General features: G+C 35.1%; 1 protein-coding gene across 15 annotated transcripts in view; it reads left to right on the forward strand.

The window, feature by feature from the left end:
• Nucleotides 1-17,340, forward strand: part of CAMK2D (calcium/calmodulin dependent protein kinase II delta) — a 348,954-nt gene that overhangs the window by 98,636 nt on the left and 232,978 nt on the right. For all 15 annotated transcript variants that reach the window (XM_077142472.1, XM_077142473.1, XM_077142475.1 and 12 more), the window contains exon 3: nt 8,923-8,982. In XM_077142472.1, coding sequence (XP_076998587.1) covers nt 8,923-8,982 — 60 coding nt within the window. The remainder of the gene's footprint in view (nt 1-8,922; nt 8,983-17,340) is intronic.

Genomic DNA, 17,340 nt, shown 5'->3' on the forward strand with positions numbered 1-17,340 from the left:
TGTAGGGTCTTTTACTCATTAAAAAACACTAATTTCTAATTTAATTACTAATTCATGAGTATCTAGACCACAATATGTTACTCTGTCTTCCAAAGCATCTACAGTGCCCTTGTGTTTGCTTATAAACAATATTTAATTGCTAGCACATGTCTGATATAGGAATACTTTTTGTCATCCCTAAAAATAAAGATATTTATCTTACTTGTGTAGTAAACTCATGGGAGAGGGAGAAATAAGTATAGTTTTTTACGTTTATAAGATTTGCCTTTTTTGTTATTATTCCTGCCAGAGCCTGTATTAGAAGCCATGTGTTCCCCTGATTTTCAAGTTACTTAGTGATCGTTCCATTATGGTGGTCACTCATGACAAACAGAAGATATGTATGAGTTTTTAATAGCTGGTTTTACACATACAAATGAGCTTCAAGTCAATTAAAGAAGAAAATTATAAATTTCATGAAGCAATTTTATATGAAGCATGCCTTTTTTACATTTAACATTTAAACAATAAACATCTTTTTTTCACATGTATCACAAAGGTGTATGAGTCCCTTTTTAGTAGGGCCTGAAATGTATGCAATTTGAAAGATTGTCTCTAAGGAAAAAGAAAAAAATACAAATATGAAATTAAGCACAAAAGTGAATATATATTTAAAATGAAGATAATCACAAGAAATCATAAATTTTAAAATGCTGACAGTCCACTGCATAATGTAACAAGATCCAGAAAAATAGTAAATATAAACCTCACTTCTACTTTACACACATACTCGTGGTGCGAGCTGTAGTGCAAGCTCATGTCATGCCCGACCTCGGGGTGTCTCATCACCCCGTGACTGAATGAAAGGAGGTAGCATTTCTGGAAACATTCCTACATGGGGAACACCAAAACCATACACAGAACTGACTGTGAACCAAGAAAATGTGTTTTACTAAATTCAGACTAAATGTATCCCCTATTCAACACCACCTTAGCTAGATCTCAAAAACATTTGTGGTCAGTCCATTATCCCCAGCACAAGGGTAAGTATGATAGAAGGGAAGTTAAAATGGAAGAAATAGTAATCATAACCAATTGCTGTTAAAATATCCTGCTTTTCCAAATTTTAGAAAATATATGGATGACCAGGTGAATATATTACTAAGACCTCATCAAGGGCCAATGAACATGAAAAGCACCATAGCATAAGCTTCATTAGCTTCACAACTTATTTTCACAGAAAAGATGAGAATAACTGAAAATTCCAGATGCCTAAAAGAATCATAAAATTCCATGTCATGCATTTCTTTCCTTCATTCATCTAAATTATTAGCCAGTTATTATTTTATCTCTATTTTTAATGTGTTAATATTAAACTACATCAGGAAAAAGTCCTGCAGAAAACTGTGTAACTATTTTACACCTTTCACTTTTTGAATACATTGTGTGTACTTAATTCTTTTTTTTTCAATATTTTTAGCAGCTTTATTTATAATCTCCAAAATCTGAAAACAACCAAGATGCCCTTCAAAAGGTGAATGGATAAACACACTCTACTATATCATTACAAATGGAATATTATTCATCATAAAAAGAAATGTTGCATCCAACCACAAAAGTCAAGGATAAATCTTAGGTTAATTTTGCTAATTGGAAGCAGCCAGTGTAAAAATGCTATATAGGTATGATATAAATGACATTAACTTCTGGATAAGGCAAAATAATTAAGACTGTTGAATGACCACTAGTTACCATGGGTTTGGGGAGATGGGAGGAGGGTTGAACAGGCCAAAAACAGGGGATTTTAGAGCAGGGAAACTATTTTTAGAGTGGGGAACACTGTATTTTTAGACACATCACATTCTGCATTTGTTAAACTCTTTGAATTTACAACACAAAAAAGTGAGCCTTAATATGTACAAATAGAAAATTCATTTACAAAGTCAAGGCAATACCAGGAAGGAAAACAGAATGTTGCAGAACAATCTAATTTGTATGTGTATTTGGCATGCCCTCAATGAAGTGGAAGGGAGAAAGTTGCTAAAATAAGTAATATTGGATATGGATAATGTGTTGATTTGAAACTGCTATTACCCCAGAAAAGCCATACTCTTTCAATCCAATCTTGTGTGGGCAGACTTATTTTTGGCTGGAACCTTTCGATTAGGTTGTTTCCATGGAGATGTGACCCCACTCATTCAAGGTGGGTCTTAATCTGCTTACTGGAGTCTTTTAAGAGAGAAACATTTTGGCAGGAGCTCGCACAGAAACACCCTGGGTGATGGTGATTAAGTAACCACAGAACCTGAAGGCCCCTGAACCTAGAGATAGCCAAGAAAAACTGAGAGATGAAATGCAGAGTTTGTCCTAGAGAATTGAAGAGAGGAACTACAGATGTTTAGAGAGAGAAACACCCCAGAGATGCTAAGAGAATGCTGACAGAATATAGAGAGAAAGCCACTGGAATCAGAAGCTGAAGCAATGAACTTGGAACAAAACCCAGCAGATTCCAACAGTGGACCTTCCCAGCTGACAAAAGGTGTTCCATTGCCAGTGACCTTTCTTCAGAGTCCAGGTATCATGTTGTTGATGCCTCAAATTTGGATGTTTTTGAGGCCTTAGAACTGTAAATTTGAAACCTAATAAATACCCTTTGTAGAAGCCAATCCATTTTTGGTATATTGCATTCTGGGAGCTGTAGCAAACCAAAACAGATTTTGGTACCAGAGAAATGGGACGCTGTGATTTCTCAATCAACGAAAATGCTAGAATGGCTTTACAAATGATGGGAAAGATTCTTAAAGAATTGTGATATGCTTGATAGAAAAGGCCTGAATTGCTTTGAACAGATTGTTGGTAGAAATGTAGATTCTAAAGATACTTCTGTTGAGGTTTTAAATAGAAGTGATGAATGTCTCATTTGGTAATTGCAAATGTTTTAAAGTTGCAGAGAGTTTGGTAAAAGTGAGTACTGGATTTTCAAAGTTCTGTTGGGGGAATGGTGAGAAAGGGGGAAAATTCACCTTCCCCAAGTGGAGAATTATTGATATTCTTACAAGCAATGGTGTCAACCAAAACAATAGGCTGAGCACCCAATCTTGGTGATTGTTCATACGAAACTTAACCCCACAAAAGATAGGTCAAGCCTACTTAAAATTAGGCCTAAAAGTCACCCTCAGGAGAACCTCTTTTGTTGCTCAGATGTGGCTCTCTCTCCAGCCAACACAACAAGCAAACTTACCGCCCTCCCCCCTGTCTGTGTGGGACATGACTCCCAGGGTTGTGACTTCCTGGCAACGTAGGACAAAAATCCTAGAATGAGCTGGGACTCAGCACCAAGGAATTGAGAACACCTTCTCGACCAAAAGGGGGAAGAGTGAAATGAGACAAAATAAAGCGTCAATGGCTGAGAGATTCCAAACAGAGTCGAGAGGTTATCCTGGAGGTTATTCTTATGCATTAAATAGATACCACCTGTTTAGTTAAGGTGTAATGGAGAGGCTGGAGGGAACTGCCTTAAAATGTAGAGCTGTGTTCCTGTAGCCATGTTTCTTGAAGATGATTGTACAATGATACAGCTTTCACAATGTGACTGTGTGATGGTATGTATGAATTTTTTTCTATTGTCTTTTTATTTCTTTTTCTGAATTGATGCAAATGTTCTAAGAAATGATCATGATGATGAATAGCAACTATGTGATGGTATTGTGAATTACTGATTCTATATGTAGAATGGAATGATCATATGTTAAGAATGTTTGTGTTTGTTGTTATATTTTTAAAAAATTAATTTAAAAAGTGAAAAAAAAGCAGAATGATTAAATAAACCACTTATGAAACTGGCAAAAAAAAATTGAGTGCTGGTACTGGAAGGAAGGGAGCGTTTGAGAGTGATGAGCTTGGATACCTAGTTGAAGAAATGTCCAAATTAAATGTAGAAAATGAAGCCTGGCTTCTCCTTGAAATTTTTAGTAAAATGTGAGAGGAAAGGAATTAGCTGGGATCTGAATTTTTGGGCACAAAGAAACCAAAAACTGATAGTTTAGAAAATTCTGAGCTTTTGGAAGATAAGAGAATAGTGATCCACATGAGGATTTAGCCAAACATGGAACCCGCCAGGCATTTCAGAAAAGCCAGGATTGGAAATGGAATTTCCAGGAAGGATTTGTGGAAAGTCCTATTCTCTGACAGTTTTTACCCCTGTATGCTGCATGCCAAGCCAACAATTTTTTTTTGTGGGACTTGTATGAATGGAACAACTGCCAGAATCGACTGAACGAGACAGAATAGAAACAGATTGAAGGAAAAATGACTTCAAAAGTGGAACCATGGAAGCTAAGGACTGGAGCCAAGAAGTCTTTGTCCAGGAGAGTGGACCCACCCATGCATGTGGAAAGGTGAGCTTTCCCAAGAGACGGAGGACAGAACTTCTGCCTCAATGTTCAGGAAGAGTGTACTTAATTCTTAAGGAAAAGAACACTCAAGAATAGCAAAATCCCTGAAGTAAATAGTCTCTTGGGTTATTATGCAACTGCCTGTGAAAATCATCTGAGCCACTGGGAAAAATGATAAAGCAGGGGTTGTAGTCATATTTAGTATGCCTTGTTTCCGTTCTGGGTTCTTTTAGCCTCTAGGTAGTAAAGATTATAATGCAAAGTATCTCAAATCATTACCTCTATTATATTTAAACATGGAAATGGAATTGTGTGGCAAATCCCTCAAATCCCACAAGTAAAGTTATACCTAGTAGAGAGTGCTATATAGATCTATTTGTGGAGTCTGAAGGCAGAATGAAATATTATATAACATTTATTTCATTACCACTCTATAGAAGTATATGTTTTTAAAAAGTTGCATGAATTAAATTACTGTTGTAAAATTAAAATAAAGATTTAGATAATTGAAATCTCTTTCTGCTTAATTCCTCATATTTATTCCACTAACTACATCTGCTTATATAAGGGTTAGTTTTTTTATGATATTAATCATCACTTGAGACATAATAGTTAAAATTATACTATTGAAAGACAGTCATCTATTCTGTGTGAAATCTGTCTGATGTGTTGTGTGCTAAGTGCCATTTTGCTCTTCTCCTGTGGGTAGTCTTTGGCTATGACTTACTAATTGTTTCTTGGCTCCCTTTACTCCTGTAGGGACATATCCCTGGCCATCTGCCTACTCTTGATACCACCCTCCTATTATGCTTCCTAGTTTGCTCCTCCTGACTGAATCCTCGAGTTGACCCTCACCGCCCTAGACATGCAATGAATGATGGAGCCGTGTTAGCAGAATGATAGACACACAAGCAGGGAGAGGCACCCTTGTGCGAGGATGAAAACAACTCAGTTGCAGAGACTGTGAACTGAGGAGGAGAGCTAATTAATGTCAGCTAGTGCTGACAAGGGGTATAGGCAGGACTTTCTACCCATCTCTTCTTTTTAGATTCTACAGAAAATCTGTGGTCTAGCAACAGACTCCTTTATAGCACTGAATACTCAGGATCTTGTTCTACACAATTTTTCTTCCACTTCTAAATGATAGAACTAATGATGCACTTACAAAGAGCCTCCCCTAAGACTTCCCTTAGGAACTAACAAGCTCTAACAAAAGGTTTCCATCTCCTCTCTACATTCTTAGTAACCATGCACATAGTAAATATAATCAGAGTTGAAACATTTACATAGTAATTGTATAAAATAATATTAGCTATTGTTTGTAATTTTTAAAAAGTCTGCAACATGTTTTATCCTCATTTAAATTGCTACTGAACAGTGGCCTTATAAAATGGAGAGATTTTGTTTCATTTTATGTTTGCAGATTTTGTAGGAACAGCTATTTTCATAACAGATAACATGTCTTGTCTCTGACAGGATGGCATTATTGTAGTGCAAGAGGAAATATATTTCTCCTGTAGGATGGCATGAGAATACTACCCACCACATTTCACTCTTTATTCCTTTGTAGTCTAAAAAATAGAGTGAGTATATTACCCAGCAAGTCCATCTTAAACAATTATCTATGAATAATTATTTATCAGAACCCCATTCATTTCTGATGTGTGAAACTGAGGAAAAAGAATAGAGTGAGTTTGCATATAAAACCTGTAAATTTAATCTGTTTGAAAATTTCACAGTCAGACACATAGAAAATATCTGGAAGTCTGTATTGGAATAGGACTGAACTATTTCCCACTGACTCCATGTCAGAACTGAATGATAGCATATTTTCCTTAAGGCATTGTTTGTATGGCATATTTTCAACCATATATCGCTAACAGCATGCACCTTATCATACCTGACAGGATTACAGCCTGTAGGGTTGTATTTTTATTCATAAAACAGTGTGGACCTGAGCTCCACAGAAAGAATAAAGCCAAACTATTATAGTTTGAGTAAATATTAAATGACAAATGAAGCCGATTGTACACTAGTTTCAGTGCCTGAGGGTAATAAAAGAAATCTTCAACTAGTACTAAACAGTTAGTATGGATGTCTTACCTTTCATAATCTATCTATGCCTCACACCATAGAAATTAGTTTGGAGGACTGGAAAGATGAAGTAGGATGCATGACTTCTGTTGCCAACTGATTCAAAAGCAAAGGAAGTTATACATGTGAAATTAATTCATCTCTTAGCAGGATAAATACAGACACATGCTTTTGTTAGTAATAGCTTCTTAATCACTCCTTCTCACTGATCTACTCCCTCTAAAAGTGAAGTTATGACCTTGATGTTGAATGTGAAAGTACTCCAAGTGATATGCATTTCCATTATTGTTAAATTTTGGTTTGAATGAGTACTTGAGCTATAGCATCAGGTTTAAAATGTCAAAATATGCTCCATTGGGGGACTGCAGAGTTTCTTATGTTTCATAGGGGGTCACGATGTTAAGTGATTGTATGGAAGAAAAAGTAAGCAAAGCTGTTTATCAGGGAGAAAGCTCCTAAAAGCTCAGTGCAATTGTCTTCAAGTCTGCTGTGGAAGACAAATTTTCAGATGACCACTAATTATCCTTGCTTCCTGGTATTTATGTCCTTGTATAATGCCCGCCCCTTGTAAGTGGGCGAGCCTGGTGACTTGCTTCTAATCAACAGAATACTGCAAATGTGATGGGATGTCACTTGTATGATTAGCTGGGTAAGATAGTGCCTTCCATCTTGCTAGCAGACTCTTCCTTGGTGGCTTTGGTGAAACAAGTTGCCGTTTTGGCCTATGATAAGGAATTAAGGACAACTTTCAGATGATGGTCAGCTAGGAACTGAGACTCTCAGTTCAACAGTCCTCAAGGAACTAAAGTTCTGCAAACAACTGTGGGAGCTTAATAGCTGGTTCTTCTCCAGGCAACACTTTAGATGAAATGCCAGCCCTGTCTAACACCTTGAGTGCAGGCTTGTGAAATACTGTAAAAGCACAGGAGCCAGTTAAGCTGTGTACAGATTTCTGATCTCAGAAACTGTCAGATAATGAACGTGTTGTTTTAAGCTGCCAAATTTGTAGTAATTCTTTATGCATCAGTAGAAAACAAATACATGGGCTACAATAAAATTTTCTATGTTCACCGCTGTAGCTGAAAATCTCTAGCACTTATTGTCTGTAAAAATCTTTTGTTTCCTTGACTTGCTCTATTTTAACATAATTATGTATGTCTCAGATTATTAATATGGTTTAGCATATATATTTGCATGTCCCTATTTCATAACGAAATTATAAGTACTATAAACGTATGTTTTTCGTAGAGACATTTTACAGTATTTCTTTATTATGGTTTTAGAGAGATGCTTTTTGAAAATCTGGTGTAACCGTTTGTGTTACCTCTATATTTCTAAATAAAAGTATTCTAGAGTTAGCTTTTCTTAGGAATAAGAACCTGTTAAAGTAATAGGGGGATTCAATTTAAAATATGTGTAGTTTTAGACAGTGGCAAGACCATAAAATATCTTTCTTACTATTTGGCCATCCAGATGTAATGGATGCACTGTTAGATGTTATCCAGTGCTGCTATGATTCATTAAAACATTATTTCTCCTAGAACTATTAATAGCATTATATGTTAAAATACACTTTTATAAAATATGCACCAGGGTTGCTGTAAGGTTTGAATGTGGTGCTTTATGTAAAGCCTCTCGACTAATGACGGCTTTACAGTGCTATTCTTATATTTGACAAATGTGCTTTTGCTGCATTCTTGCCTCTCTCTGCCATTTCTTTTCTGTTTTAACAAATGGTTTTGTTTATTTTTATTCACAGATGAACTACCACAAAGAAAACAAAGAAGAATATTAGGGTTGTTCTTAGAATATGAGTCTCATAATGGTCTATGTCCTTTCAAGTGGCTAGGCAAGCAAAAGGGTAAAGGGGAGCAAGGAAATAGGGATTTTTGGGAGTTCTCTGATATTAGGAAAAGCATTATACACCTAGGAAGTTGGGCCAACAGTTTTATTAAGAATGGTTGGTAGAAAACATACCTGTACCAGGAACGCTTCTCCTTTGGGGAAAAAACTGTAATGACTCTATTTACCACTGGTTCTGCTGGTATTCCAATTTCCAGATATACATCCTCTGCTCTAAATGGGTTTGTCTATATATTTTGTCACAATATATACTTGTTTTAAAGTAAAGACAAGAAAGCAAGCTTTCTTTTTTCTTTGTGTGTGTGTGTGTGTGTGTTTGTGTGGGTGTGTGTCATTTCCACTGTTTTCTTCAATCCAAGTCTAAATTCAGCTCCATTCTATACCTTGCTCTATCAAGCTCAGGCCAGTGAAAAAAATTAAGATTGTTGGCTACGTTGTGTTACCTAATTCCAAGTTTGAATGTCCATTTTTTAAGCAGAGGATACGCAAACATGAAAACTTTATAGGCATCATTTTGTTATGCTGTTCATTGTGTTTTTTCCTTTTAGCTAAAAGTTGTGATTTGATTTTCTGTTTTTTTTTTTTTTAACAGATCACCAGAAACTGGAAAGGGAAGCTCGAATCTGCCGTCTTTTGAAGCACCCCAATATTGGTGAGGAAATGCTTTCAATCTTTCAATGTATTTTAAATGTTAATTAGCAATCGAGACCATTTGCAACTAATAACAAATAGGTTCCTAACTGAATTCTTTAGTTTTTTTTACTGTTTGCTTCCTTGTTTTAATAAGATCTTTGAAGCAAACATAGAAAACAAGAGGTGTCTCTATGAATCAAACTAATCTCAGTTTGTGGAAATTTAATAAAAAGGCAATTATATTTAAAAAGAACAAAGATGACCGTGTTAATTCAATTGGTATTTTACATTTTCTGTTGTGTTGAAAATTGAGTGTATGTAAACCAGTGAGTGTAGTTTAAAAACTAATTATGTTAAATTTCTGTAATCCCTGGTTATCTTATTAGCTTTATTTTAGCTACATATTTTGGAGTTTGCTTAATGAACTACTTCATTGTCATTAGAAAGTTACACAATGTCTTTTTCCCTCCATTGCGTTTTTTGTAAAATGGAAATGATAGTCTTTTACCTAACTTGGAGAATAGTTGTGAAGGTAAAAATGAGACAAGTATAAAATTTTTTTTAAAAGACATATATATATCTTTAAAAGATAGCAGTTGTATATAAACTAGCAGTTTAAAATATATATCAAATATTGTGGTGGTACGACAGTGGCTCAGTGACAGAATTCTTGCCTACCATCTTGGTGACCTGGGTTCGATTCCTGGTGCCTGCCCACGCAAAAAAACTAAAATTAAATTTAAAAAATATATGACAAATATTAGTTGAATAGTGCCTTCATGTATCTTTAAGGACTGCACAGCTATTGATGATGAAGTATGAAGAGAGAACTTATTCTATTGTTTTAGTCAGCTAAATTATTTTTCATCTATCCCGTAAAGTGTTTAATTTATAGTCTTTGATGCTATTTCAAAAACTAGTAAAATGCTTTTAGAATATTGTCTCTCATGAACTATAAAATAGCATGATAGACTTCAGAATAAAAAATGAGTGAATGTAAAGAAATGGAAGAACTGAGAGAAATAAAAATAAATATATAGTAGATTTCTGTGACAATGATTTAAATTATTTAAGAAAAGTGTTACTGTTCCAGCTCCTTTAGCAGTTGTAATGTCAACCAAAGTGTTTCTGGTCTAGAAGTAGTGTGAGAAGGGACTGATAATGCAATAGAATTTGCAGAATTATTCTTGGAGAAGGTTTATAGTTCAAGGCAAGAAAGGGGTAAGAAGGTTTTCTTTTATTTTTAAGTGTAAGACCATTCAATTTTTATTCTTGCCTAGAAATTTTCAGTATCTTGCACTTAGTGAATGCATCTTAGTTTCTTAGTGAATAAATAGACACTACCAAGTAAATCTGAAGTATTAAGAGACTGTCAGTTATCTAAACTTTTGGTTTGGGTTTAAACCAGAAATCAAGATATCAATCTATTTCTCTATAAGTATTTCATCCTGATAAATGTGACTTGGTTGGCTGAAGAGAACTTTCAATACATGACCCACTATAGCACAAAAATCACTTTTCTTGCCCAGATTTTAGATGGAATCTTCATGTAGTGAACTTGCAGTTCTTGGGGGAGGGCTGAGGAGATGTTTGTTTATTTTGTTATCAGTGTCCTCCTATGAAGCTCAAGTTTTTGGATAACACGAATTGCTTACATTTCCTCTAGGAGACTAAAGACGGAATATTTTGAAGACACCCAAGCTAAAACAAAAACAATTTTCATTTTGACACTCCATGCAGAAGAACCTTATGAGGAAAAGGAAAGGGTTATACACTGGGGCAAGTTCTAAAACTTTGTGACCTTGGCAACATCATCAGTACTCTCTGACATGATATTTAATATATTTCTGGAGTCTATAACAAACCAAATATGATGATTCCTTGGTGATATCACTCAAGGTTTTCCTCTATTTCTCACTATTTCAAAAGTACAAAGTAAACTATAGAAATTACATGTCCTTCAATCCTCAGACCTATTCTTAACCTCGAGAGAGCTATTCCTGGACTTCGGGGCATAAATCATAGACAAATTTTTAAGACACCATTTGATAAACCATAAAACTGGCGAGTTCACCCATCTTATTCATTCACTCAAGTTAGTGTACTAAGAATACAGTACAGAATAAAACAGGTGAATATCCTTGCCCTCATGTAGCTGACATTTTTGTGGGGAAAAACAAACAAACAAATATAATATGTTAGATGGTAATAGCTGCTGAGGATATTTTTGTGGGGAGAAACAAACAAATATAATATGTTAGATGGTGATTACTGCTGAGGAGAAAAAGAAAACAGAAAGGAAATGGAAAACATAAATGGCTTACAATTTTAAAAGCTGGTCAGGGACAACTTCATCGAGAAGGGGAAATCTGAGTAAATTATAGACTTAAAAGATGAGAGGAAAGCAGTCTGTTGGGTCTCTGGGGTAAAAGCTTTGCAGGCAGAGGGAACAGCCTGTGTAAATGCCCTGGGCAAGAGCTTGCCCAGTGGATTCCATTAAAGCTTTGTTCCTAATTGGAGAAGTGAGGGTGAGTTAATTTTCATTTTATCTTTATTAATATGTGTCCCTGTCATATAACCTGATAGTGTTGTATTTGTCAAAGCAAAGAAGAGTGATTTAAGAAAGTGATAACAATAATTGTCATTTGCAGCAGCAAATAAGGAGTGTTTTAAAGATAAATGTAATAAATGGATATTTGAGAGCAGGGGTTAAAATCTAATAAGTGGATACAGCTCTTCCTTTTGAGTTTATTGCATCTAGTTAACTGTTTCATGTGCATCACTAGCACTTACAGCACAACTGGCTGTAACTTCAGATTACGTAGGGAAGCAGTGTTTGGTGCTGATTTTCTTGAAATAGGTAATGCAATATCTTTTTTTTTTTTTTTTTTTTTTTAACATGGGCAGGCACCGGAACTCGAACCCGGGTCCTTGGGCATGGCAGGCGAGCGTTCTTGCCTGCTGAGCCACCATGGCCCACCCCGTCATGCAATATCTTAATAATACCTCTTCCTCTATGCTATTTGCTCTGTTTTTAAAACCAGCTGGATTTTAGATAGCCAAGGAAGGAAATACTGCTTTTGACAATTTTTCCCCTGTGAAAAAGTGCTTGTTGCCATTTTTATTTTGTCTTTCTCTTGGCACAGAATCGATAAAGAGAATTTGCAGCGAGTAAAAGGTTCTTCCCAAAGAAACATATTTTAAAACAGCTAAAAACGATGATACCTTAAACAATGTTTTTTTTGTAGTATTTTTTATGTTTTTCTGTTTTAAAAATTAATACCTGCATGATTAGAAAGTTTGGAAAATACAATGGCTCATGAAGAAGAAAGTAAAAATTGCCTCCTACCAGAGAGAACAACTTTTAATATCTTCTTTTATTCATTCCAATCTTTTTATTATAAATCTTACATATATGCTTCTTTTTTTGTTTTTTAAAAATTTAATATTATGTATCAACCTTTGAGGCAACATTCTTTTGTGAACATTTTCCTTCCTCTTTAGATATACTGTAAAAATACAAATTTTAGTTGTCTCACTCAACAAAAACTTATTGCCTTATGTAGCTGTTGCCAGGCAATGAAGCAGCAATCAAGAGACACAGTATCTTTGCTTTCCCAAAGCCCTACATGCTAGTAGGAGGAGATAAACCATAAACCAATAAAACATCATAATATATCACAAGAGTTAGTTTTATGCAGGGAACTGAAATAGAGTGATTTGGTACCAGGGGTTCTGGGTGTTTACTTTAGAGTGGCTTGTCAGACAAGGTGTGTTGGGGAGGTCACATTTAAACTGATACGTAAATAACAGGAAATAGACATCATGCAGAAACTTAGGGAAAAAGAGTTTCAGAGGGTGCGGTTAATGCAAAATCTTTGAGCAGGAATAAGCTTCTCTTAATTAAGGGAAGACTGGGGAGACCTGCAGTGGGTAAAAGGGAGAGTGACCTGCCATTCAGAGTAGGTGGGCTCTTGACCTAGTAGGACTTTGTACACCTGGGTAGAAGTTTGGGCTTTACCCTAAATGCAGTGGGAAGCCAGTGGAAGGATTTTAAGCAAGACAATGTCTTAACGAGATGGCTGCTGTGTGTAGATAAATTGAAGTCACATGAGCCACGTTGGGGATAATAATAAGTGCTCCTTCAGCCAATCAGAATCTCGTGTTCATTACCCCAGTGCCCCTTGAGCCGTCTCCTTGGGATAAGACTCTAAGTAGCTGCAGGTTGGTTCTCGCTTCTGTGTGGACCACACAGACCATGAAAAGCCCCCTGTATCTTATTGGCTCTGCAAATTTGGGAATGCAGGCCATTTCATTCCCTAAATAACTTCCTCTTTACTTGGCGTTTCGCTCCGCTAGTCAGACAATTTTTGTTTGAAAGCCAAACTGGAAAAAATATAGCTGACTCTAAATTAACATTAAGGTGTTGAGGTAGTGTGGAGAGAAACATCTTGTCTTGTGCCCCAGTTAATTAGCCTATTTTTTTTAATCATTATGTGCACCTTTTATTTTAATTAAATGAATTTATTTTTCCTGGAGGTATAAACAACTTTGTGATAAAAGAAATAGTTTAAGCTATGTGTCAAGATATCTATTAAGTCAGGGAAAACATCTTTAAGTTACTGAAATAAAATATTTGAGATATACAAATTGTCCTCAAAACTATTCTGTATTTCAATATCGCTTCTACCTGTTTTTGTGCATGATCTTTGATAGGACTATTACTGAAGAATTCATTGAAACCTATGGTGGAGGCCAGATGATTAAAAACAGTAAAGGGAAATATGCAAACCACTTATTTAATTCAACTATATGGCTCTGAAAAGAACTGGGACAGGAAAGGAATAGACAAAATATCAAGAACTTTTATTTGACTCATCTGATGTCCTAAGTGAGAAAATATCCACTTACGTGCCTTTATTTGTGAAGAGATTGCTATTTGAGACAACTTTGCAGTTGGTGGGATGATAAATTCTGCTGCTGGACTATCCTATCCTCGGAGGACTTTTATTTATACTTGGTGCAGACTTTAGGAAGAGCAAGTTAGTTTGCCGAAAATTTGAAGAAACATTTATATTTGTAGAAGAGCATCATCACCTTTGTAAGCTGAGCTTTTACTGATACGGTTCAGTGAACTTCAGTAGCAAGAGACTCAACAGAAGGGCTTTGTTACCTGATGGACCTCTAATTCAGTGAGTTGACTTTACTGAGATCACACTGTGATACCTTAATGATTGCCTCATTCCTACCCACTCTCCTAGCCACTACCCCTAAACCCCAAAACACTCTCATTAAATTCATTATTCTAACGTGCAATGGAAAATGAAAGACAGAATATTAATGGAAAGCTCAGTAGACACAAGGATGCCAGGTAGTTCTGCTTCTGTCACTCTACTGCCTTGAACTGCTGGAGCTCATCCCATCTGCTCCTTATGCTCTACCTGCTCTCTATGTAAAGCAGAGAAAATAAATATTTTATTTCTGTCCAAGAATCACGAGAAAATATTATATATTTTATCATTTTGGTGAAGAGCTAATAAACTCTCTAGAATAATTAATTTAAATAAACAATTGAGTGAATTATTATGGGTAAGTACTTACCCAGCAATTCCTCAGTACTTATTTCTTAAAATTTAGTAGTTTCTTCTTGAAATATATATACTGAATATTGGTAAAGCCTATTTAAAAAACTTTTATTCTGCCAAATTGTAATATTGACAATAACAGGGATTTTATAGGTCATCTAGTATAAACTCCCTTTTTTTTTTTAATAATTGAGGAAACTAAAATTTTCTGAAACTCTGTGACTCATCCAAACTCATAACTTTTTAATGGCATCGATGATCTAAATTCTTGATTGCCACTATATAAAGAGGCCTTGATGTTTGAGGAGCCTAACTTGCATCAACAAAATTGAAATCGTGTTGGTGTTCTTTATACTCTTTCAAAGAGAAGTTTGAAACTGTTTTCAGTATAAGTCTTTTCCCCTTAGGCAGAATAAACTTAACGCCTAATGCTAAAACAGGAAAAGACAACTTTGTGTTACATTTGGAGAGCATATATAATACCTGCATACTTTATATATAAACCTTATTATGAAATGTCTGTGTCAGAGGGATGCACTGCTTGAACTGGTTTTATAATTTGGCTGATATGATATATGAAATTCCATACTCTGACAGATGGAGATTAAAGAACATATAAAACCTTTACTCTCTTTACTTTCATGGGAAACCTGCCCATGAGCGATAATAGCTTTTAGGATTTGTGTAGTTTTCTTTTCCCAACACGTGAAATGGAAAAGGCCCTTAGGAATTATCTAAATCTAATCTCAGTTGTGCAGATAGGGATTGGAAGTTTCAGCAGTCAAGTAATATGCCCAAGATCACAGGCAGATCTCCAAAGAGCTGAAAACCAGGCAACCTGCACATTACTTCATTTTGCACGTGGCGTCCCTTCTTTACCCTGACCCTGGAAGCGTTATGTTACACTGTAAAAATAATAGTCCAGCCACAGTCTTGGATATCTCTGGTATTTGCAAAAGTCTTTGGGTCAAATATCATCCCTCTGATTTTCACAGGACAAAATTAGCCATCCTTTTTTGTTTGTTTGTGTATTCTTTTGCTTTTAACTGGTGGTTTAATCCAACCCACAAAGTTCACCTGTTTGTTCTATTCTGCATCTAGTGCTCTATCAGGTTCCCCAGCATCTATAAGGAACCAGTTCAGTCACTTTGTACAAGATTAATCAATGTTAATCTTAAATGTGCCCAATAATTATACATCAAATAATCAAATTGCCTTTACATGTTTATTGCTACAATATTTCAGTTTTTACTGAATATATTATATCATTGAATTCTTTTGAGCTTTGACAAAAAGGCTAGGAAAGGAGAACAGAGTTAGTGTAGAGTAAATGTCTCTTGGTTTGCTGAGAAAACAAAGCTAGTGATTTTCTTAATTTTAGTCAAGAGTCTTTTTCAATGATGTAAGACATTCAGTACCCTTCCAAGAAAGTGATAGTTCCAGTTTTTCTCTCTGACATTTCCCAGTATCAGGTTATGCCTAATATTCACAATGGTTTATAATTACAAAAGAATAAGTAATTTTTATTGCAAAACTGTTTTCTCTAGTGACTCTCCAGAAGATAAAAGTTATTCTAACATGTTCAGGAATAAAACACAAAGTTCTGTTTTATTGTTCACCTTTCCTTTGATTAAATCTGACTTCTTTATCATGATTACTTGGTATCAATACTAAACTACTTTTTAAGATACATTACTGTCTGCAGAATTGATTATCCTCTCTTAACATGTGAGAACTGCATCAGAAAGAGTTTTCCAATAAGTAAATATTTTTAAAACTCTTATTATCTCTAACTGGTGAGTTTGGATTGAAGATCCAGGCTAGAACACCCTAACAGAGTATTGGACATTTATAAAAGTTTCTTAGGCTCAGAATTATGCCCTGAACTGAAACTTGAAAGGAAAATACCAAATTTTCTAAGAAACACACCTTTTAATCATTGAAAAAGCACTGCTCTTTTCACTTACTTCTAGTAGCTTTGGGAATAAAAATGGATTTACCTTTAGTATATTTTTTTGTTAAGATGTAAAAATATATTGAAAGAAAAGAAAAATTAGCATGTTATGTTGGAATTCCAGTAAATTTTGCCACTAGAATTAATAATAAAACTTTACCTCTGTGTTATTAGGCACGGTTCTAAGTGTTTTACGTTAATTAAGTCTTTTAATCCTCAAAACAAGCGAGTGCCATTCTTTCTCTATTTTGCAGATAAGTAATCTAAGTTTAACCAAGGTCGGACAGATAGTAAATGGTGGAATTGGGATTCACCCTCATGCATTCTGGCATTATAACCCATCTCCTTCAGCCCTGCACTGTACTTCTCCTAGTTCCTGCGTATCTCAGGATTAGTCACACCGTTTTTTGATAAGTAGAGAAAATAGTCTTAAATTTTTAGGAAGATTTGTTAATAGACCAAGATCCTTGCCTGGAGAAATTACAGAATTTTGCTATCTATAGTTAGTCCTTATTTTCCAGAGGACAAATACAGTATGAGAAGTATTCAAATACTTATGGTATATTACTGGTATTCTAAAATTATATGTGAATGGGTATAATTTTTAGTATCTTGTTAAAAATTTTGGCTCACCTTTAAGTGTGTATATTTGCCCCCAGATTAATTATTTATTTGCTTAGCAAGATGACCTATTAATAGCATTTCTTATTGAGTTAAGAAAATGAATAAAATACTTATCAGACAGCAATTATGTTTAAGGAAGTAAACAACAGTAACTATTGTGATACTGTATAATATTTGGCAAACAGTTTAAAAGGAGCTATGGTTTACATTGTGA

The sequence above is a fragment of the Tamandua tetradactyla genome, chromosome 24 (genome assembly GCF_023851605.1).
Source record: "Tamandua tetradactyla isolate mTamTet1 chromosome 24, mTamTet1.pri, whole genome shotgun sequence".
Taxonomy (NCBI): Eukaryota; Metazoa; Chordata; class Mammalia; order Pilosa; family Myrmecophagidae; genus Tamandua; species Tamandua tetradactyla.